This window comes from Tenrec ecaudatus, chromosome 2, assembly GCF_050624435.1.
Source record: "Tenrec ecaudatus isolate mTenEca1 chromosome 2, mTenEca1.hap1, whole genome shotgun sequence".
NCBI classification, from domain to species: domain Eukaryota; kingdom Metazoa; phylum Chordata; class Mammalia; order Afrosoricida; family Tenrecidae; genus Tenrec; species Tenrec ecaudatus.
The window spans coordinates 44,757,186-44,777,252 of NC_134531.1; the positions used below are offsets into that span (position 1 = coordinate 44,757,186).

At 37.6% G+C, this 20,067-nt stretch overlaps 1 protein-coding gene across 1 annotated transcript in view; it reads right to left on the reverse strand.

Moving 5' to 3' along the window:
- Positions 1 to 20,067, reverse strand: part of HCN1 (hyperpolarization activated cyclic nucleotide gated potassium channel 1) — a 521,083-nt gene that overhangs the window by 129,182 nt on the left and 371,834 nt on the right. Inside the window, exon 4 of the mRNA XM_075541016.1 lies at positions 17,021 to 17,239. Within this exon, the coding sequence (XP_075397131.1) occupies positions 17,021 to 17,239 (219 nt within the window). The remainder of the gene's footprint in view (positions 1 to 17,020; positions 17,240 to 20,067) is intronic.

A 20,067-nucleotide genomic window follows, 5' to 3' on the forward strand; every position in this document is an offset into this window, starting at 1 on the left:
GTTAACATTAGTTAGTCAAAGGTTTGTTTTAGTAAATAGAATATAATGTACCTTTCTATGCATAGATAATTACTAAAGATACACTTCCAGATACACGAAACATGTTTAGCATGAAATACAATAGTAAGTAATAATGATAAAGTAGTAATCATAAATTAGTGCCCATTTGTTATTACAAACGATTGTATGTACGTTGAATTTGTCATAGTATTTTTGGGAACTGGGACCATGGATACCAGTTTTGTGTTTTGTACTTGTCTTAATGTTGTCTATAAGCACCAATTATCTGCATGATAATACAGCAGTTTAAAATGCAGATATACAAGAGTACTGGTCACCAGTATACACAACCACAGTCTAACATCTTTGCCATGTGTCCTTAGCTTTGTATACAACTTCCAGTTACTAAAGTCTAAAAGCTGGCTGAGAATGGGATATTTTATATATTTTTTAAACATAATAATCTAGTTCTATCCTATGCTAGATTTTACATAATAAAATGAATCGCCACAAAAACTGCACAAGGAATACTTTGTTAGCTGTTTGAAGTTTAGAAACTAGTCATCTGAGTCATGTATTAAAAAGATTTGTAAATTGAATTCCTTAAAATGTTCAGTCTCTCCAGCATCTGACATCCTGAGGCTCATATGACGAGGAAGCTGTAGAGTTATTGCCCAGCGTACTGGAAGTCAGAGTCGTTCAATCAGGGAACAAAATCTTCCAAGAAGTGAAAGTGGTAGGCAATCCTGACGTTTACCCTTTCTTTCCCTGTTTAAAAACATGTCAGTGTCATCATGTTTAAGCAGTATCTACCACTTTTAAAAGTAGGCCTCAGTGGTTTCCAAAAATCTTCAAATACTTAAGATAGTTGACAAAATGTCGGGAAGAATGAAGTAGAGGGAATTAACAATAAAAAACCAAATTTGGAGAAATTGGAAAACGATACTGTTATCACCCTGTGACTGTTTGGGAAGCTTCACTGCTATCCTGGGGGGCGGGGCCAGGGGTAGGGAGCTCTGTGCATATTGTCTAGCATCTGATACTGTGACCCTTCCCAACTGTACAATCTGCCGGTCACATGCCACAGAAACAGGAGGCCCTCTCCTTGTAGTGGAATACATGCTACAGATGGGTCACGATTTGATGGGGTGCAAATAAGGAACAGGAGCCATCCACCCAGAATCTCAGTCAAGTGACTGAAAGCTACACATGCATATGGATGTGAGATGTGAGGTCCTACACTGCATTGTGTCAAAACACTCTCTCCTTGCAGACCGTTGTTTTTCTCATTTCTCTATTCTTGTATTAATTTTATATTCTTTTATTTCTTTCTCATTCTTTTTGACACACCTATCTTTAACATCTACTTCTTTCCCACTGTAGTCAGTGACTCATTAGTACGAGTGATCTGAGCAGCTCCAAATGATGGAGATCTTTCCTTAAATAAGTAAGAAGTAATTCGTCATTCCAATGATCAACTGATAATTTGCAATTCAAAGGGTAACAAAATTAAATGCAATTCAGTAGTTCACACTCTCATTAAGAACAAACATATAAACAGTCTATTTGTATCAATTAATAGACATCTCTGTAAGTATCATTTTGTAAAACTATAACACTAAAATAAAAGGTCATTTTTTTCTTCAAATGATCTTATACAAAGTGTTTCAACAATTTTCCCCTAATTACTAAAATTACTTTCAATTTTGTTTTACTCATTAATTTTAATAATAGTGAACTAGAAGGGCAGTCAGAAGTCTCTTAAAGTTAATATAATCTAAGATAATTTGAATTGGCAAAGCTAAAATGGTAAACATGGGATATTTTCATCTATCTTATGTTATCACCTGAGAATATGTTTGTACTCTTCAGAAATATGAAATAAAGTTTTTTCAATTGAAGAGGTTTATATTTATTTCATCTGTATGTCAAAAGTTCTTAATTTACATGCCAAATTTTACACTATCAATATATTCAATTTAAAATTCACGAGTTCTTAATTCATATATATTTTCAAGAAAAAAATTTGACAATACAATTTGTTATCGTTCGATTTATAATCCATATTAAGATGGGAGAGAAAATCTGGGTTAGTAATTGAGAAGGAAAGATAGGATCACAATTTCAAAGCCTGGAAAAGTGAAACATCAGCATACAATTGTTTTACAGAGTATAGTTTTTATAGGTAGCACAAACCATTTATGCTCAACTGTGCTAGGTGGTACAGCCTTTTATGTATAACTGCTAAACTAAAGGTTGATGGTTCAAACTCACCCCCCAAATAAATACACAAAACAAAACACCCCAAACTCATTGTCATCAATTCAGTGCTGACTCATAGCAACCCTGTAGGATTACTTTTGGGGATAGTTCTAACCCCTGTGAATTTCTGGGACTGTAATTCTTTATAGGAATAGAAAGTCTCATCTTTTCCTGTGGGGTAATTTCAAACTGCTGACCTTGCAGCTAGCACCCATCTCGTAAGCACTCTGCAATCAGGGCTCTCAAACCAACCCAGCGGTACCCAAAAGAAACATCCAGGTGATCATTTTATGTTAAAACTGTTGTTAGACACCATCACATCAACTCCAACCCATAGCACCTCTATGCCCAACAGAAACACTGCCCAGCCCTGCACCACCCTCACAATCATTCCTCTGCCTGAGCCCATTGTTGCAGCCACTGTGTCCATCCTTCGCGTTGAGGGCCTTCCTCTTTGTCTCCACCCCTCCACTTTACCCAACATGATGTCCTTCTCCAGGGACTGGTTTCTCCTGACCATATGTCCAATGTATGTAAGACAACACAAAGTCCTGCCATCCATGCATCTAACAAGTAACTGGCCTTCTTCAACACAGAGCTGTTCATCCTTTTAGCAGTTCGCAGTACTTTGAATATTTTTCTCCTGCACCACAATTGAAGCAACGTGAATTTTTCTATGCGCTTTCTTATTCATTGTTCAAATTTCACATGCTTCTGAGGCAATGAGAAATAACATGCCTGAGTCAGGGACACTTTAGTTCTTAAAGTATCATACTTGTTCTCCAATACTCTACAAAGGCCTAGTGAAGCACATGTGCCCAATGCAATATGTCTTTTGATTTCTTGACTGCTACATCCTAGAATATTGATTGTGAATCCAAGGACAATTCTAAACATCAACCTTCTTTTATTTATCATCACGTTACCAATGGGTTTAGTTGTGAGGATGCCAGTCTTCCTTACGCTGAGTTGTAATCCATGCTGAAGGTTACAATCCTTGACCTTCTTGATCAAGTGCTCAAGTCCTCCTCGCTTTCAGCAAGAAGTTTGTGTCATCACCATAACCCCGGGTGTTAATAAGCCTTCCTCCAATCCTGAGGCCACACTCATCTTCATACAATCCAGCTTTGCTGATAATTTGATCAGCATACAGATTGAGGATACAACCCCGATGCACATTTTTCTGGATTTTAAATTATGTAGTATTCTCTTGTTCTGTTTACCCAACTACCTCTTGATCCATGCACAAGATAAGAATGAGCATAATGAATTGTTCCAGAATTCCCATTCTTCTCAAGGTTATCCACATAGTCGAATACCTTTGCATAGTCAGTGAAACACCTGTAAACACTTTTTTTTCCTGGTGTTCTCTGCTTGAAGGCAAGATCCATCTGACATCAGCAATGATATGCCTTGTTTCACATCTTTTTTCTGAATCTGCCCTGAACTTCTGGCATTCCCTGTCAATATATTGCTGCCATAGTTGTTGGATGACATTAAACAAAATTTTACTTGTGTGCATTATCAACAATATTGTTCTATAGTTTGAGCATCCTGCTGAGTCACCCTTCTTTGGAATAGACACAAATATTGATCTCTTCCAGACAGCTGGCCAGGTAGCCGTCTTCCAAATTTCCTGGCTTAGATGCACAAGTGCTTCCAGTACTTCCTCAGCTTTCTGAAACACTCCAATCTGTATTCTGTCAATTTCTGGAGCCTTCTTTTTGGTTAATGCATTCAGTGCTGTTTGAACATTTTCCTGCAGCACCGCTGGTTTTTGCCCATATGCTATTTCCTGGAATGGTGGACTGTTGACTACCATATATACTCGTATATAAGCCAAGTTTTTCAGCACAAAAGATGTGTTGAAAAACTGGGGTTTGCCTTATACACAGGTCAGTGGTACCCCAGCAAGGTGTAACATCTCGCAGGTGATTGCTGTTCCTCTGCTGTTCATTCAAAGCCCCGCTGACACTGCAGGGCTTTGAATGTTTGTTTACTCAAATCTAACCAATCAGAGTTGTCCTATGATGTGGACAGCTCCAATTCCCAGAAGCACCCGTAGTGATTCACTTAGGCGGGCAGCTGAACTGGTAACAATGTGTCTGTGGCTGCGCTCCGTCTCTCCCCTCTGGTCTCTGTGTGAATTCACACCCTGCATTTCCCACCCTAGACTTATACTTGAGTCAATACGTTTTTCTGATTTCCCAGGTAATAATTAGGTACCTCGGCTTATACTCGGGTCGGCTTATATTCGAGTATATACGGTAGTTCTGGTATTGTAATTCTGTATTCTTTCTACATTCTCTTGATGCTTCCTACATTATTCACAATTCTGCCTAAAGAACCTTTCAAATTTGCGATGAAGTTTGATTTTTTTTCTTGAGTTCTTTCAGTTTCAGATACATTGAGCATGTCCTTCATTTTTTGTTTTCTAATTCTAAGTCCTTGAATATTTCATGATCATATTTGGCGTTATCCAAATATTTATGGGAACATCTAGCCTCAACTTTCTCCCAAGGATTATCTGCTTTATTGTAACCACTGACCTTTTGGTTAGCCAACCAATGCTTATAAATAAATGAAACAATAACAAACTTACTGTCATGTAGTTGATGCAGACTCACAGCTATCCTTTAAAATAGGCTAAAACACACCTGTGGATTTCTGAAACTGTAATTCTCTACAGGATTCAAAAGCCCCGTGTTCCTCAAACAGAAGAGCTGGTGGCTTTGATCTATTGACCTTATGGTTCACAGCTCAACACATACTCACTACACCACCAGGATTCCTTCCACTGCTTGTAGTACACAATTAATATTTCATGATAATATACGCTTTGTATGAATCTTGTTATAGCTGTCATGGCTCCTACTCCATCTTTTACATCTTACTGACTCTTTGACAAGCACCTCAATAAGAGAAGGCATCTTGCCTATTTGCACACCTTGTATTCCCAATACCTAGTATTGGAATTGACACATAATAAGCATACCCTAATTATCCACTGAATTAAAGTTCAACTGCCATGATGTCTCATCTCTGAAGAATATTTGGATAATGTTCTTTTGAAGAAATGTAGCATCTAGTCAATTTGTTCACCAGAGTTTCACTTTATTGAAAAGGCTGAAGTTATTGCATAATTTATTTGTGCTGATGATTCTATCAGTAAATATGAAATGATTTATTGGACATTGAAGCTTACAATCTAAGCATACTATCATCTTCTATTAACTGCTGTCATTTATTTTGCTAAAAGAAAATATCACATAAAACATTTTCATAAGGTATCTCATATTACTCTAATATTCAGGACAACATTTATGTTCTTTTGTTGCTTGCCGCTCTTGGATCAGCTGTTGACATTTAAGTGATCTTTCACACAATGGGTTGAAATATTTCTGGGACAATTTTGATCTTCCTTGACTGACTTTTGAAAGTACAGGACTTTCTCATTGATCTGCTTTGGTCTGAACGCTCTGTTGAATCTTGTTCAGCATCAGAGAATCAAACGAGCCTCTGATGACAGAAAGCAGTGTATTGCTGGGGATCACCTAACGCTCTGTTCTTCAGTGACTCAGAAACCACCTTACTTAAGAATATTCTCTGCAAGGTAATGTTTGTTTCGTTTAAGCTAGACCATTCAATATTCCCCACAAGTCTCTAGATAATGTTTTCTCACATTAAGGTTCTTTTCTGAGACATTTCTTCATGGTGACTCTATCCCTGCCCTCTCAATTCTAATTTCTTAAAGGACCATTTCAACTGGATCCCAGTGATCAGGCTAAACGAATGTAAACTACATGCAGGATGATTCTGGTTTGATGAAGGTACTTGTGTGGAAAGGCTTTCTGGCCACAGGAGGCTGCACTTTGACAGGAGTCATTGTTCTTGTGCGCTGACAAGGTGATTCTGTTTCCCGGAGTGGCCACCACATCGATCTTCCTAGACGGTGCTATGTGTGGAGCAGTCACCAGGTCTTCTCTCCGGTGGAGTAGCTTGTTCTATGAACCTTGCCTTTTAGTTAGTAGTCAAGTGCTTAACAATTGTTTTATCAGTCCTCCTTTTAAAATGACTAATAATATACTTGTATATTATAATACAGAAGATACTTACATCCAACAAAACGACAGCATTTAAGCAGAACTTGGAAGTGGCAATCAGAACATTTTTATAAAATGTTAAACCCATCAATCAATCAATAAAAGTAAATATTGAACAAACTAACTCTACTTTAGACTCATGATAATAACCTATCACAAGGTACCAATGATAAAAGAAAAAAATGTACAGTACTAAATTAAGCCAAGGATGAGCTTTAGCCTGCCAGATAGACCAGCATGATGATTCCTTATGTTATGCATATGGGGAATGCCACCGTCTAGCATAGAGCATTGGTACAGGGAGTATCAATGAAAGGAAGTGGATATCATGCTCCTCAGTAGGCTATAATAGAATACACAAGTTGAAAGGTTATAAAATATTTCTACCTAGCAATATTCTATTTTTCTCTTTAGTTACATTAACAGCTTTTCCCTCTTGTCCCAGATCCAACTTCTACATTAATAATAATTTATTATTAAAATTTCCATACCAACTTCCACAATAATAATTATTTATTGTTGACATTTCTCTTCCCTAGCTGAGCATGTTAAGTATCATTACCCTACAAGAAACCTGATATATTAGCTTTGCAAGTGGTGACGTTAAGTTAGCCCAAGGGCTACTTCACAGCTCTCTGTTTCCCGGGAACGAACATCATAGATGTTCTGAGTCCCAGCATCACCACAGCCTGGCACATTCAGCAGTACAAGAAAGACATTAACTTCACCTCCCAGGACGCAAAAGTATATAATATGGCCTGATGGAAATGTTTCTGACAAATTAAGGATCTATGTCGTAGTCCTGCTTAGGGTAATCTCATTTGTAAAGGAAAGAAAATAAACAATTTATGAGTATCGGAGAAAGCCAAATGAAACATTTTGCTAAATGTGCCTGGATTCTAGTGCTATCTCCGGCTTTAAGCATGATCCCAATTAAACTTAGGGTTTAAAGTCATTTTTCATTTAAGACTTCTGAATCAAAATCAATTTTCCTATGTCCAGGTAAATTGTAACTTCAAAGGTCCTTTCTCTTCTGAAGAAAAATAGTCGTGTAATCTTCCAATATGCAGTAAATCAAATTAGCTACTCAGCCAAATACTTTTCTCTATATAATGAAGATGGACTGCAAAAGGAGTTATGATTGTTTTTGTTTGTTTTCACTGAATAATAATATTATTTATAAACCATCATGGACATCACAACATGTTCCTCCAGCTCAGACATACTCTGGCCATACGCTCTTCTTCTTCTTGAGTTAAAGATTCAAAATTAAGAGAAAACTTTGGAAAATTTTCTCTTTCGTGTCTCTGAAACCAGGAACTACATCAGTCTTACCAATTTGATTACCTTAGAAATTGAGAAGTTGCAGGAGTGACCAAGGACAAGGTAACTGAGAAGAATTACTGAAACCAGAATGAAGGCTGAACATGGTAGTGGGACAGGAGGAAAGCAAAAGGAAATAGAGGAAAGGAGTAGGAGGCAAAGGGCATACATAGAGGGCTAAATACAGACATGAACATAAATATATTTATGATTATGGGGGATATAGACCTATATGCATATATTTATAGATTTAACAGTATGGTAGTAGGTGGACATTGGGCCTCCTCACATGCATTCCCTTAATACAAGAGCACCTTGCTCAGCTAAAAGGTCATTCCATGATATCCACCTTCCAGACATGATCGCTGAAGGCAAATGTGTGCATAAGAAAACGTGATGAAGAAAGCTGAAGGTGCCTGGCTACCAAAAGATATAGCATCTGGGGTCTTAAAGGCTTGAAGGCACACCAGCCTGTGTGATCACGGGGATTGATGGGATCAGGTGGCAGACACCAAAGAACAAAAACCATGATTGTGTGATCACCTTCCCCACATAAAAACTGAAGATGTGTGCATAAATAAGTGTGGTGAAGAAAGCTGATGGTGCCCAACTATCGAGGGATATAGTGTCTGGGGTCTTAAAGGCTTGAAAGTAAACAAGCGGCCATCTAGCCCAGAAGCAACAAAGCCCACATGGAAGCAGCACACCAACATGTGTGATCATGAAGGGCCGAGGGGACCAGGTTTCAAGCGCCAAAGGCATGGGCGGGGGGATCATATCATCGTGATCAAGGGGAGCATGTGATGGGGACCCAATGTCCATCTGTAGACAGCTGGACATCCCTTGCAGAGGGGTAGTGGGAGGAGATGTCACTCTGGGTTCAGTGTAGCAATAATGAAACTCACAACCTTCCTCTAGTTCTTAAACACTTCCTCCCCCCCAACTATCATGATCCAAAATCTACCTTGCAAACCTGGTTGTACCAGAGGATTCACAGTGGTACAGATGGGAACTGGAAACACAGGAAATAAAAAATAAAAAATCAAATAAAAAAGAAATTGAGAAGTTGCTTTCAACCCCTATTAGAGACACTTTGATAGGATATTTCTTTGAGGTACAAGGAAAGCACTATCAAAATATCAGAAGGTACGAATATTGAATATTTAGTTTTTGTTTTTTTTAAGTGATGGTTGGTGTTTAAACAAAGTAAGCATCTAAGCAAACACATAAGCACTTGCTCATTCCTTCTGATTTGAGGGAATAAGTTTATATATATGTAAATAAACAGAAAAAGAAGAATATTAAAAGGAAGAGAATCCCAGAAACTTCAATGTAATTAAGAGACAAAATATTCAATTTTAATGATTGCCTCCTATATTGAGGAAATGACTAAACATTGGACTTTAACTGAGAAATTGTTGGTTCAAATCCACCCAGAGTCACATCAGAGGTAAGGAATGGCAATCTGCTACTGAAGAGTCAGTCACTGCCTTGAATTCCTGAACAGCAGTTCTTTTTCACCCATGGCGTCTCCATGCTATGGAAAAGGGCTCATGACAAGTAACACCACCACTAATGCTGTTTGCATATGGGTCAAAGGTCAGAATCTCAGAAACATCCTTAACCCTCACTTTCTCATCCAAGTATCATATTTCAGGGTTGTCTATATGTAGGTTTGACATACATAAAAGAAGAGTCAGGCCTTTCCATCATGGAGCTTATCCTGTGCCTACACAGAGAGAAAATGCATGGTAAGCAGATCATTATAGGTTCGATGACCAGGGTCGACCCTGTAGCCCTTTGGCCAGTGTTCTAAATGGAAAGGCAGAGCCTAGGTAAAGAGCAAAGGGGTAAAAATCTGTAAAGAAAGGAAAACTGGATGGTGTGGAGGGTGGTGGGTGAGAAGTGCAGTTTGTTTCATTTGGAGAGAACAATGGCTAGTTAGTGGGAAACGAGATTTGGCTGAGACATCTGTGGCAGTATAAAAGTAAGAGACGATGCCTGGGAGAGGGACAGCAGAGAAGGCGGAGAGGGGAGACTCCGGATAGGGCAAGATATGACAAAATAACGATGTATACATTACCAAGGGCACATGACCATGGAGGGGGGATAGGGGAAGGAGGGGGGAAAAAAAGAGGACCTGATGCAAAGGGCTTAAGTGGAGAGCAAATGCTTTGAGAATGATTGGGGCAGGGAATGTATGGATGTTCTTTATACAATTGATGTATGTATATGTATGGATCATGATAAGAGTTGTATGAGTCCCTAATAAAATGTAAAAAAAGAAAAGAGGAGAAAAAAAATGATAAGGGCAAAGAATGTACAGATGTGCTTAAAAAAAAAAAAAGTAAGAGACGATGCCACGCTTCCACCATTCAATGTCCCATGAAGGGAAAACTATCAAGAATAAGCCTATGGTAACCTAATCTGTCTTTAAATGAATTGATATCTGTTCTATAGTGTAGGAGATTAAAATAGGTTATGCGGAGAGTTGGCATTGGTGCCTAGTTTTTGTGTATCCCTGGGGTACCATTAGTTTATGCACAGTTTAAAGATTAAGCTTATATGAAAAGCATATTTATATGGAATAGAATAAATAATTTATGTATCAGTCTAAATGACAGCCTTTTCATTTATAAATAAAGTAGAAGGCTCTTTGGATAATTAAGCCTCTCAAACCAATGAACGAAGGACCCCTGGTAGAACAGTGAGTTAGGAATTGGGCTACTAACTGCACGAACAGTAGTTCAAACCCACTAGTTGCTCTGCAGGAAAAAGGTGAGACTTTCTACTAATGAAAGAGTTAGTCTCAGAAAGCCACAAGGGCAGTTCTACTCTTTCTATAGGGCCACTACATGTAAGAATCAACTCATTGGGAGTGGGTGAGAAACAAATGAAAATTGTTTTCCTAAATTACTAGATTGTGGACACTGCATTTGTGATATGATTACAAATGATTCAATATGTTCTCAAATAGAACTATGTATAACTCCTGATTCATATATTATTTACATGAAATTGTAACTTTTTAATCAAAGTGCCTTTAATGGAAGTTATACACAGTCATTCAAAGATGAATAACATTTCATCAATTTGCCTTTTAGGATGAGTTAGCATTTTATATTTTGTATCATCAATGAATGAAGTCTCAAAGATATTTAAGAATTTATAGAATATTATCAATATTTGAAGTCCAGAGTGATATTCATTTAGTGTCTCATTCTCTAACACTAGAAACAATCAATTTAAATAACCATCCCTGCACCTGCCTTAGAGTTATATACTCAGCTTTTTGGATTTAGGAAACTATTCCGTAGAAAGGTATTTAAATTTGATCATTTCCTCATATAATCAAAGGAATTCTTTCATCACATTCAAATTTAGCATTAACTAGCTTTCTTGCGCACAAAGTATATCAAGGTGAGCTGAAAGTTCCTTATTCTAAGTTCGCAATGTGTATTGTGCTAAAATGCTTGTTCTTGAGGGAAAAATTGCACACACCAAAGCTGCTGTCATTATAATTTGTTGTCAAGAAAGACAGTTCTAAGACTTGAAATAATAGCTGACTGCCCGGGGTACCATGCCCGAATGTCCTAACTGAAAGAACTGAATAAAAAACATGGCTAACAAAAACTGTGTGATTTCATGAAGACTAATGAGCAGCAGGCATATTTAGAAAAGAGACTAACCACCAAACACCAGTTACAATTGAAATGAATTGCCCCTGTGTGAGGTATTTCTTAAAGTTTATTACTTTGAATATTAATCCATTAAAACTCAAGAGCAATTGGCATGGAAGGCCGGGTAAACAGAATAACTGCCCAGGGAACCCACATATATACCAAAAGAAATTTAATAACCTTATTTCTATGGACAATTGCAAAGTTATTCTATTAGAGAGCCATTTTTCCCTTTAAGGGAAGCACGTTTTGACATGGTAAACGAAGCATTGAGAAGAAAGGTGAAGTAAAGTTTAGAAGGAGGTTAGAGTGGGAATGACATGTCCTACCTCGTGTTCAGAGATGCTGTTGCGACAAATATCATAGGGCTGCTTGTGGAGGGCCCACTAATATGCACACTTAGATATTTTTAAAGGCCAGCTAAGGATGAAGACTCCTAGAGACCTCAGCCTCATCAAAGTTTCTCAAAGAGATCAGAGAGAATAACTTGGCCAGTGTCCTTAACAACAACAACAACAACAAACTCACTACCATCAAGTCCATGCAAACTCACAGCAACCCTACTGACTCACGAACTCACTGCAATCGAGTCAGTGCTGACTCTGTGGGTTTCTGAGACTGTGGCTATTTACGGAAATAGGCTAGTCTTTCTCCCATGGAGCTGTTGGTGGTTTTGAACTCTTGACCATGTGGCTCACAGCCTAACACATAACCACTATACCACCAGGACTCATTGCACAAAGTAAAACTGCCTACATGGGGTTCCAAGACTGTTACTCTTTATAAGAGTGGAAAGTCTCACCAGTCTCCCCAGGAGCTAGTGGTGGTTTTTGAACCGTTGACCTTGTGATTAACAGGTCAAGATATAACCCATTATGTCAACAGTACTTCAAACTGATGGGATTAGTGGCCAGTTTTCTTTAAAGACTGTCCTGATGAGAATTCCTTTCCTATGCCACTAAGGAGGGGGTTATGAGGGCCACCTTCTTTGGGAATAAGTGCTTCAAGAAAACCAATCAGGTGTATTTTAAATAACCATCCTGGGATTGTGATTCCTCCTAAGGAAAAAGTTGGGAAACATCCGTGATCCTGGTTTGGTGGGAGGGGTGGGGAGTGCTACGGGATGCTCCTAGAGAGGGGTAAATGAGTGCTTCGCAGTGGGCTGGATTTGGGTCATACAGGTGGACCAGTATTGGCATCTTGAAGCCTGTCACCTTAGTCTCTTGGTAAAGCCAAAAACCTGTAGCAAAAAGCTGCAGAAAGATTTCCAGATTTTTAGGCTTTCATCTAAGAACCTGCAAGTGAGGGGTTCATCAGGGCTTCCCCAGAGATCCTAAAGGAATTGGGAGAAAAATGTCAGTCGTGCTCATCTGCCAGGCCCACCCAAGAACAATAGTTTATCATACTTCGCTGGTCAATTGGGACCTAACTACGCTTGTCTTCTTTCCCACCTTCCTTCTTTATTGTATTCTGATGAGAAGATGACCTTCAGAAGTGCTGGGAAGCTTAAGATAAAAGAGCAGGAAGCTTAGGAATCAAGTCTACCTCCCTTGCTCTTGATTTCAAGTTTGAGAAAAGGTTTGGGTGGGGGTACAGAAGTATTAAAATTAAGCCAAATCCAGATAATTCATGTTTGTAGGAGAATAAAAAAATCTAATTACTGTGCTGAGTATATCCATCAGGAAAAGGAACAAAAAAATGAAGGGAAAGGAGAAAAAATACAACTCTCTATATCTAGTTAAAATGGCAACTGGGGCTCAAATACTTTTTTTTGGTATCTCAAACTGTATTTGTTCAATATATCACTTAAAGAAACTATGCAATATACTGCTAATGTGTAGACCAAAAATTGGGGGTGGGAGTGGCAGGTACATTTAAATCACACCCTTCCCACACCAGAAAACCTACATAAGCTAGATAACAGGAAAATCTGGTGCTCAGATATGTTAACATGATAACACATAAAATCAGAACCAATAACTCTGAATGCACACAAAGTTTAATCTGCAATGTAAGAATGTCAAGATCATCATGCATTTTTTGGTCAAAATATAAGATGATGATGATGACGACGATGATGACAGAATCTCATGGACATAGATCCTATAGCTTGCCAGCTTATTAACAATTTCATATTATATAGAAAAGGATCGGATATTTATGAACTCTGTGCCCTTTATAGTGTTGAAAATCAAGGATGTTATTCTGAGGATTATTGTTCATCTGGTCCAAGCCATGGTATTTTCAATCACCTCACATGCCTGCGAAAGTTGACATTGAATAAGGAAGATGTAATTATGGTGCTGGTGAAGAGCATTGAAAGTACCATGGACAACTCAAAGGACAAAGAAATCTATCTTGGAAGAAGTAGAAACAGAACATTCCTTATAGCAAAGATGTATTTTGGACATGTTGTCAGGTGAGACCAGTGCCTGGAGAAGAATAGTAAGCTTGGTAAAGTAGAGGGGCAGCAAATACAAAGTTTACCAACATGGTGTATTGACACAGTGGTTACAACAATGAGCTCTAACATGAAGACAATTATAGGGATGACACAAGACTGGGCAGTATTTCTGTCTATTGACTATAAGGTTGCTATGAACTGGAGCCAATGAGATGGCACTTAACAATAACAACATGCCCCTGGGATGATAAAAACCCTCCAGATTGGGAGCCCAGAATGAAGAGTTGTTCTCTAGGAAGTGAATGTTTTTTTAAAAAATCTGAGACTCCAAAATGAAACAGTAGGTAGGATGTGAGTTGTAATGAATTAATATGGCCATATTAGCCATAATTTCTTATTTGATGTATTATAATTCTGGACTCTGTGGCAATAATCCTATTTTAGAGAGTAGTCTAAGAGGTAGGGTTCGTAAGGGATTTAAACCTAACGTTAGTAGAGAGTGTGAAGAATCTCGCATCCTTTATTCTTTGGAGGCATCTTTAAGACTATGTTTTTGTGATTGAAGACACCATCGTTTTCTTTGGTGGTATGATAGGCTAAAAGACAAACCAAAGGCAAGTCAAACCTCAGCCTTCTGACAGTAGGCAAGCCGGAGAAGGTCAGTTTTGTAGCCAACTAGACTGGATTAGTATGGCCACTGGAGGCGAAGTGTGCCATGAGAGAGGGTGGGGTGGGAGAAACTTCAGGGAGAAGTACACTACTGTTGATGAGATAAAGCCCATCTGAGTGATTGCTATAGATGTTAGATATTATTAGTTGGATTTTGCTTTTTTCTTTGACATGAAAACAAAAAAAAGCTATTAGTAGGTACATGATAATAAAATAGTACCAACATTAATTTTGCATGTCTCTGTGCCAGATGGTCCCAATAGACATAACTAGAAATATTAACTATGATGATTATTTTTTAAATATTGTCAAAGCAATCTATCCTAGACGATTGAACAAAAGAAGAGAACATGCAGTTTTCCTAAGGAAAACAAAGCACCATAATGCATTTGAGAAATATCTCCAAGTGTGGAACTGTCTGACTAGAGAATAGTTGAGAACCAAGTTTCTCGATGAATATTAGTTTAGAGACAAATAGTGATGTATATTCTTTTAATCAGCTATTTCAAATATCAAAGGATAACAAAGAATTGTCTGGTGTCCATGCTTTCTATTATTTAACATTTAAAATAAAGCGCTTGGAATATGGCACAAACATCATAATATTTGGCATATAAATCACAAAGTTGAAAACAATTAGCGTCTTAAGTTTAACTTGATTTATATAGAAAATGCAAAAAATGTGATTTCACAGATTGTTCCATGTAGTGTTTAATCAATGCAATCCCAGAATTTAAAGGATTGCCATTACTTTTTGTTTTAAGAAAAAATAAGTAATGATGATGCAGGTAAACAATCACCACCACAACAAAAACAGAGGGGCAGGGCATTTTATTTTTATTATTACAGATGGCAAGTCAAGGAGTTAATAAATGTAATTGAAGCGTTAGCTGTACCTTACTGCGATCTTTAGTCCCTACAAAATTAGCACAAATATCTTTGAGAGTATAATATTGTCAAAGTCATTCTTATATATAGTTTCTTCTCCCTTTCTGTGTTCTTTGTTCTTTCCCACTTAAGTGGAGGTTTTGTTTTACACAGAACCTCAGAGCAATTCTGATAGTTCATCTTTTCGTTACTTCAGTAATATCATACCAACTTTCTCACGGTAATACTTGGTGACAGCGTAATTACATTCATGAGAAATAACATCCTTAGGTTTCCTTTTTCCTATTTTGTGATTACAGTGTGGAAAACTTCTGTAAATAAAGCAAGAACTAAGATGATCTTTGATTCTTTTGACAATAATCAGGGGTCTGAATTGCTCTCATTCCACAGAAGTTTTCTGGAACAACTTTATTTTTTATTTTAAAAAATCCAATAAGATGCATGTTGTACTCTGTCGTTTTCAGAAGAATTCCTGAATTATAACATTTTAATTAAGTTAAGGAATATTCTTATATATTGTTCACAGACTTATTGGTTTTTAGTCAAGAATATAATTTCTGTCTCTTTACCTAAGGTTTAAGCCTGATGTAGCAATTTAAGATACAGGGCCGGGGGTGGTGGTGAGTCAGTGAATAAACCAGTGCATATATTTTCTTTTGAGAAAAGTTTAGAGTAATGATCACTTTAGATAATAGTTTGTTCATAAGAATACATAGTAGCAGCTGTCAATGTGCATTTTTTAAGACTATAGGGTGTGGTGTCTCATGTAGGTATAAGGGCAACATGTTCAGCTAAGCATATGAATTGTAATATAAATCACACAAATATCATATGGAGAAGCACAAGACACCTGAGCCAATGACTGCCTCTTTCTATTTAATCAAATAGAGAACAGTTTAAATCATTTTAACTGTTGAACTGTGATAGGTCATGATACATGGAAACGGCTACACACATGGTGAAATAAAACTTTTTTGAAGATTCAAAGTCACATTGATTTTTTGTTCACTGATTACTTTTGAGAAAGGTCAGCAAACACAAAGTATGAGAAGTCTCTTGAAGACACCTCAGAAAACAAAAACAGATAATTTCCCTAAACGTTTTATCTCATAATTGTTGTAGAATGACTTTAGTTAACACACACATAATAAATTGAATTTTCAAAAGATTTGGTTTGAAATGTTACAGATGAAACTGTCAAACATAGTTATAACCTCTTATGAATCTAGATTTCTGGTTCCTTAAAGGGTGGAGTGACTTACCAAACCATTGGTCTGAAATGATCTTTTGAAACTTGAGCTTTGAAGAACCTAGTTTTCTAAAAGTCAGTTTTAAGTCACATAATAATAGCCAACCTTAATATGAACGGAATGTTTGCTGGAGGCATTGTACTCTTTTGAGAACAATGAGCAGCTAATTCTTAGAAGCATAAACTGCAAGGTCAGGCTAAAGGCTCTGTTTCAGAATAAAACACTGTTCTGGTTCTATGTCCGTCTGTAGCATTGTCCTTAGAAAGGGGCATAGGAATCCATTTCCATAGCAATGTCCTTAGAAAGGGGGAATACGGATCTTCAGAGGATTTCTTATGGTTGGAACACTTTGACATTGTAGTCAGAATTGTTGCAAATAAACTTAAAACCCAGTTTACATTATTGGCTGAACTTGATTTTTCTTTTCACAAAACAAATTACCTTTTCTTGATATTGCCTCCTCGAAGAATCCAAAGACTGGATCAAAGCCGTGGCATGGCCAACAAACATGGCGTAGCAGGTGGCTCCTACGATCATGCTCAGCATGGTAATCCAGAGGTCGGACATGCTGACTGGGGCTTGGGCCCCATACCCAATACAGAGCATGTGACTCATGGCTTTGAAGAGTGCATATGAATATTGTTTTCCCCATGAATCATTCTGGAAGAGAGGATAAAAGAAAAGAGATTGAGGCACTAGGCTAACAGAAAGAATAGTCACCATCTGTGAACAAAACCATGATAGAATAGTGTGTATAAAGAAATATCTTTGTAAAAGGGTTTGAACAAATTATTAATCAATGAACTCCATGCTTGCTTGTTTGTTTTTCCCAGAAGGATATTTTACGATGGAGTAGAAGTAATTTATCATTAATCCACACATTTTTCCTAGTTTTACATTTTCTGAAATTAAAGATAAATTACTTTCCGAAAAAAAGCATGAGTAGCACCTAAAATAATAAAAAATGAAGATGCAACAGGTTCATCTTTAAGTTTCAAGGATTTGATCATTTTCTACTTTTATATTCACAAACGGAAAAATGCAGCAAATGGCTGTGAAATGTATGGGTTGGAGGATAGGAGTTTTGTTGTTGTTGTTGCAACTACTAAATCTAGATTTAACAATATAACCACATATATTTGCATGGTCTGTAATTCCATTTTATTTTTCTAAAAAAATAAGAAACACGTTTTGAAACTGAACTCCTTGTCCTGGCATTGATGCTGACTCATGGTACACTCATGTATTACAGACTAGGTCAGCTCTCTAGATATTTCTAGTTTGTAATCTTTAAGGGAGTTGAATTTCAGGTCTTTCTTCCATGCAACACAGTGGCGATCAGGTTAGAATCCCCAACATTTAGGTTACAACTATAGCATAACTATGTGTCCCACCAAAGACCTTCACTTAAAAACCCTACAGGTCTGGCATTCTGAAAGTGATCATGACAGAAGGTCCTGAATAGAGAAGGGGGGAAAGGATGGACCAAAAATAAAAATCATAAAAATAGTAGACCTAGTAGTCTACTAGAGACTCACACAACTCTCAAAACTATGCACTTTAGTCACCCTTCCAGCCGGAAATGGAAGTCCTTCTCCTGACTCAACTTTATCCAGGCACGGGGCAGATTTATAAGATCATCAATAACAGCATGGAAGCATGTACTCTTTCGAACAATAAACCCAATGACATTAAAAGAGCGGCATTTTTTTTAAGGATTAAAACTCAAGAGGCAAGAAGAGATAGAAAAGGCGGGCAAGTGGAAATGGGAAACGATGGGTGTAATTGGGAAGAGTGCCGTTCCCTTGTGAGAACTGATGGATGTATCACCGAAAAGAAAGCATTTTAATGAAATGTGCAACCACGTGGAGTTAGAGGACTAAAGTTAGAAGGCTAAACATGCTCAGCAGATTTCAACCTAGAAGAACTGAAAATTTAAAAATAAAGGAAGCTTCAAGTTAAACATTTGAAAGATTCTATGGCAAAACATCAAATGATATAGAAAACATATTTTAAAAAGAATACAAGAAATGGAAAGAGTATACAGAATGTCGCCATTGTACCACAGAGAACTGGACTACCACCAACCATTTTAAGAGGTAGTAACAGCCAATGCTATTAGAGGAAGATGTCCAAATTACACTGCAGTCATTAGCAAAAACCAAAAAACCTAACGCTCCCGAAACTGACAGAATCCCTAGTGAAATGTTTTAATAGATGGAGCTATTGCTTGAAATGCTCACTTATCTAAGCAACAGACTTTGGAAGACAACCACTTGGTCAATTGCTGTGCCCACTCAAATGAAAGGTGACAAACAGAGTGCAGAAATTATTAAACAGTATCATTAAATCCCATGTAAGAATATTGTGGTTGAAGAAAAAAATTTAAATGGTTGAAGCAGTACATCAACTGGGAGCTGTCAGAAATATAAGTTGGGTTCAAAAGGGCATGTGGAACAAGGGATAGATACTATTACGTGTGTCTGATGGACTTCGACTGAAAGCAGAAAATACATGAAAGATGTTCACTTGTGTTATTGATTCTGCAAATGCACTCAACTGTGTGGATCATAATAAGGTATGCATAACATTATTGACAAATTGGAATTTCAGAACGCTTACTTGTGCTCATGCAATCCTACACGTAGACTGAGAGGCAGTCTTCAAGGGAACGCTGCCTGGTTCAAAATCAGGAAAGGTGCGTGTAAGGGTTGTATCCTCTCATCATAATTAAACAACCTATAGGCTCAGATCAAGTCCGATTCTGTACATAAAATTAAGATTAGACAAAGATTAAAAGTCTGCAACAAGCAGATGACAAAGTGTTGTTTGTTGAAATCAAGGAGGCTACGGAGCACTTGTTGATGAAGACTCAAGACTGTAACTTTTATTATGGATAAAACAGAATATAAAAAGAAAATCCTCACAGCTCTACTATTATAAACTATCATGATGGATAAAAGATTGATGTTGTCAAGGATTTCAGTTTACTTAGATCCAGAACCAACACTCTTCTAAGCAGCAAGCAGTCAGGAAAGCAGATGGCATACTGCATTAGCAAATCTGCTGCAAAATACTTCTCTAACGTGGTTTAGAGCAAAGATAGCAATTTGAGGTCTAACATGCAACTGATATAAATAAACCACAGTATTTTCAATTTTCCTCATATGCATGTGAGAGCAGAAGTATTAATGTATTTGAACTGCGGTTTGATGATGAATATTGAAATTACCATGGACTGCTAGGAGAGCAAACACGTCTCTCTTGCAAGTTTAACTTGGAAAGGAAGATGGTAGCCCGTCTTATATACTTTGGACGTGCAGAAACCAGTCCCTGGAAAAGGAGACTATCCTTGGAGAAGTAGCAGGTTCGTGCAAAGGAAGACCTCCAATGATAGGGGGTGGCATAGCAGCTGCATTAATATGTAACGAGTGTGAGGAGGACGGCCAGGACTCGCTGAGCAGTATCTGTTGCACATAGCGTCTCTA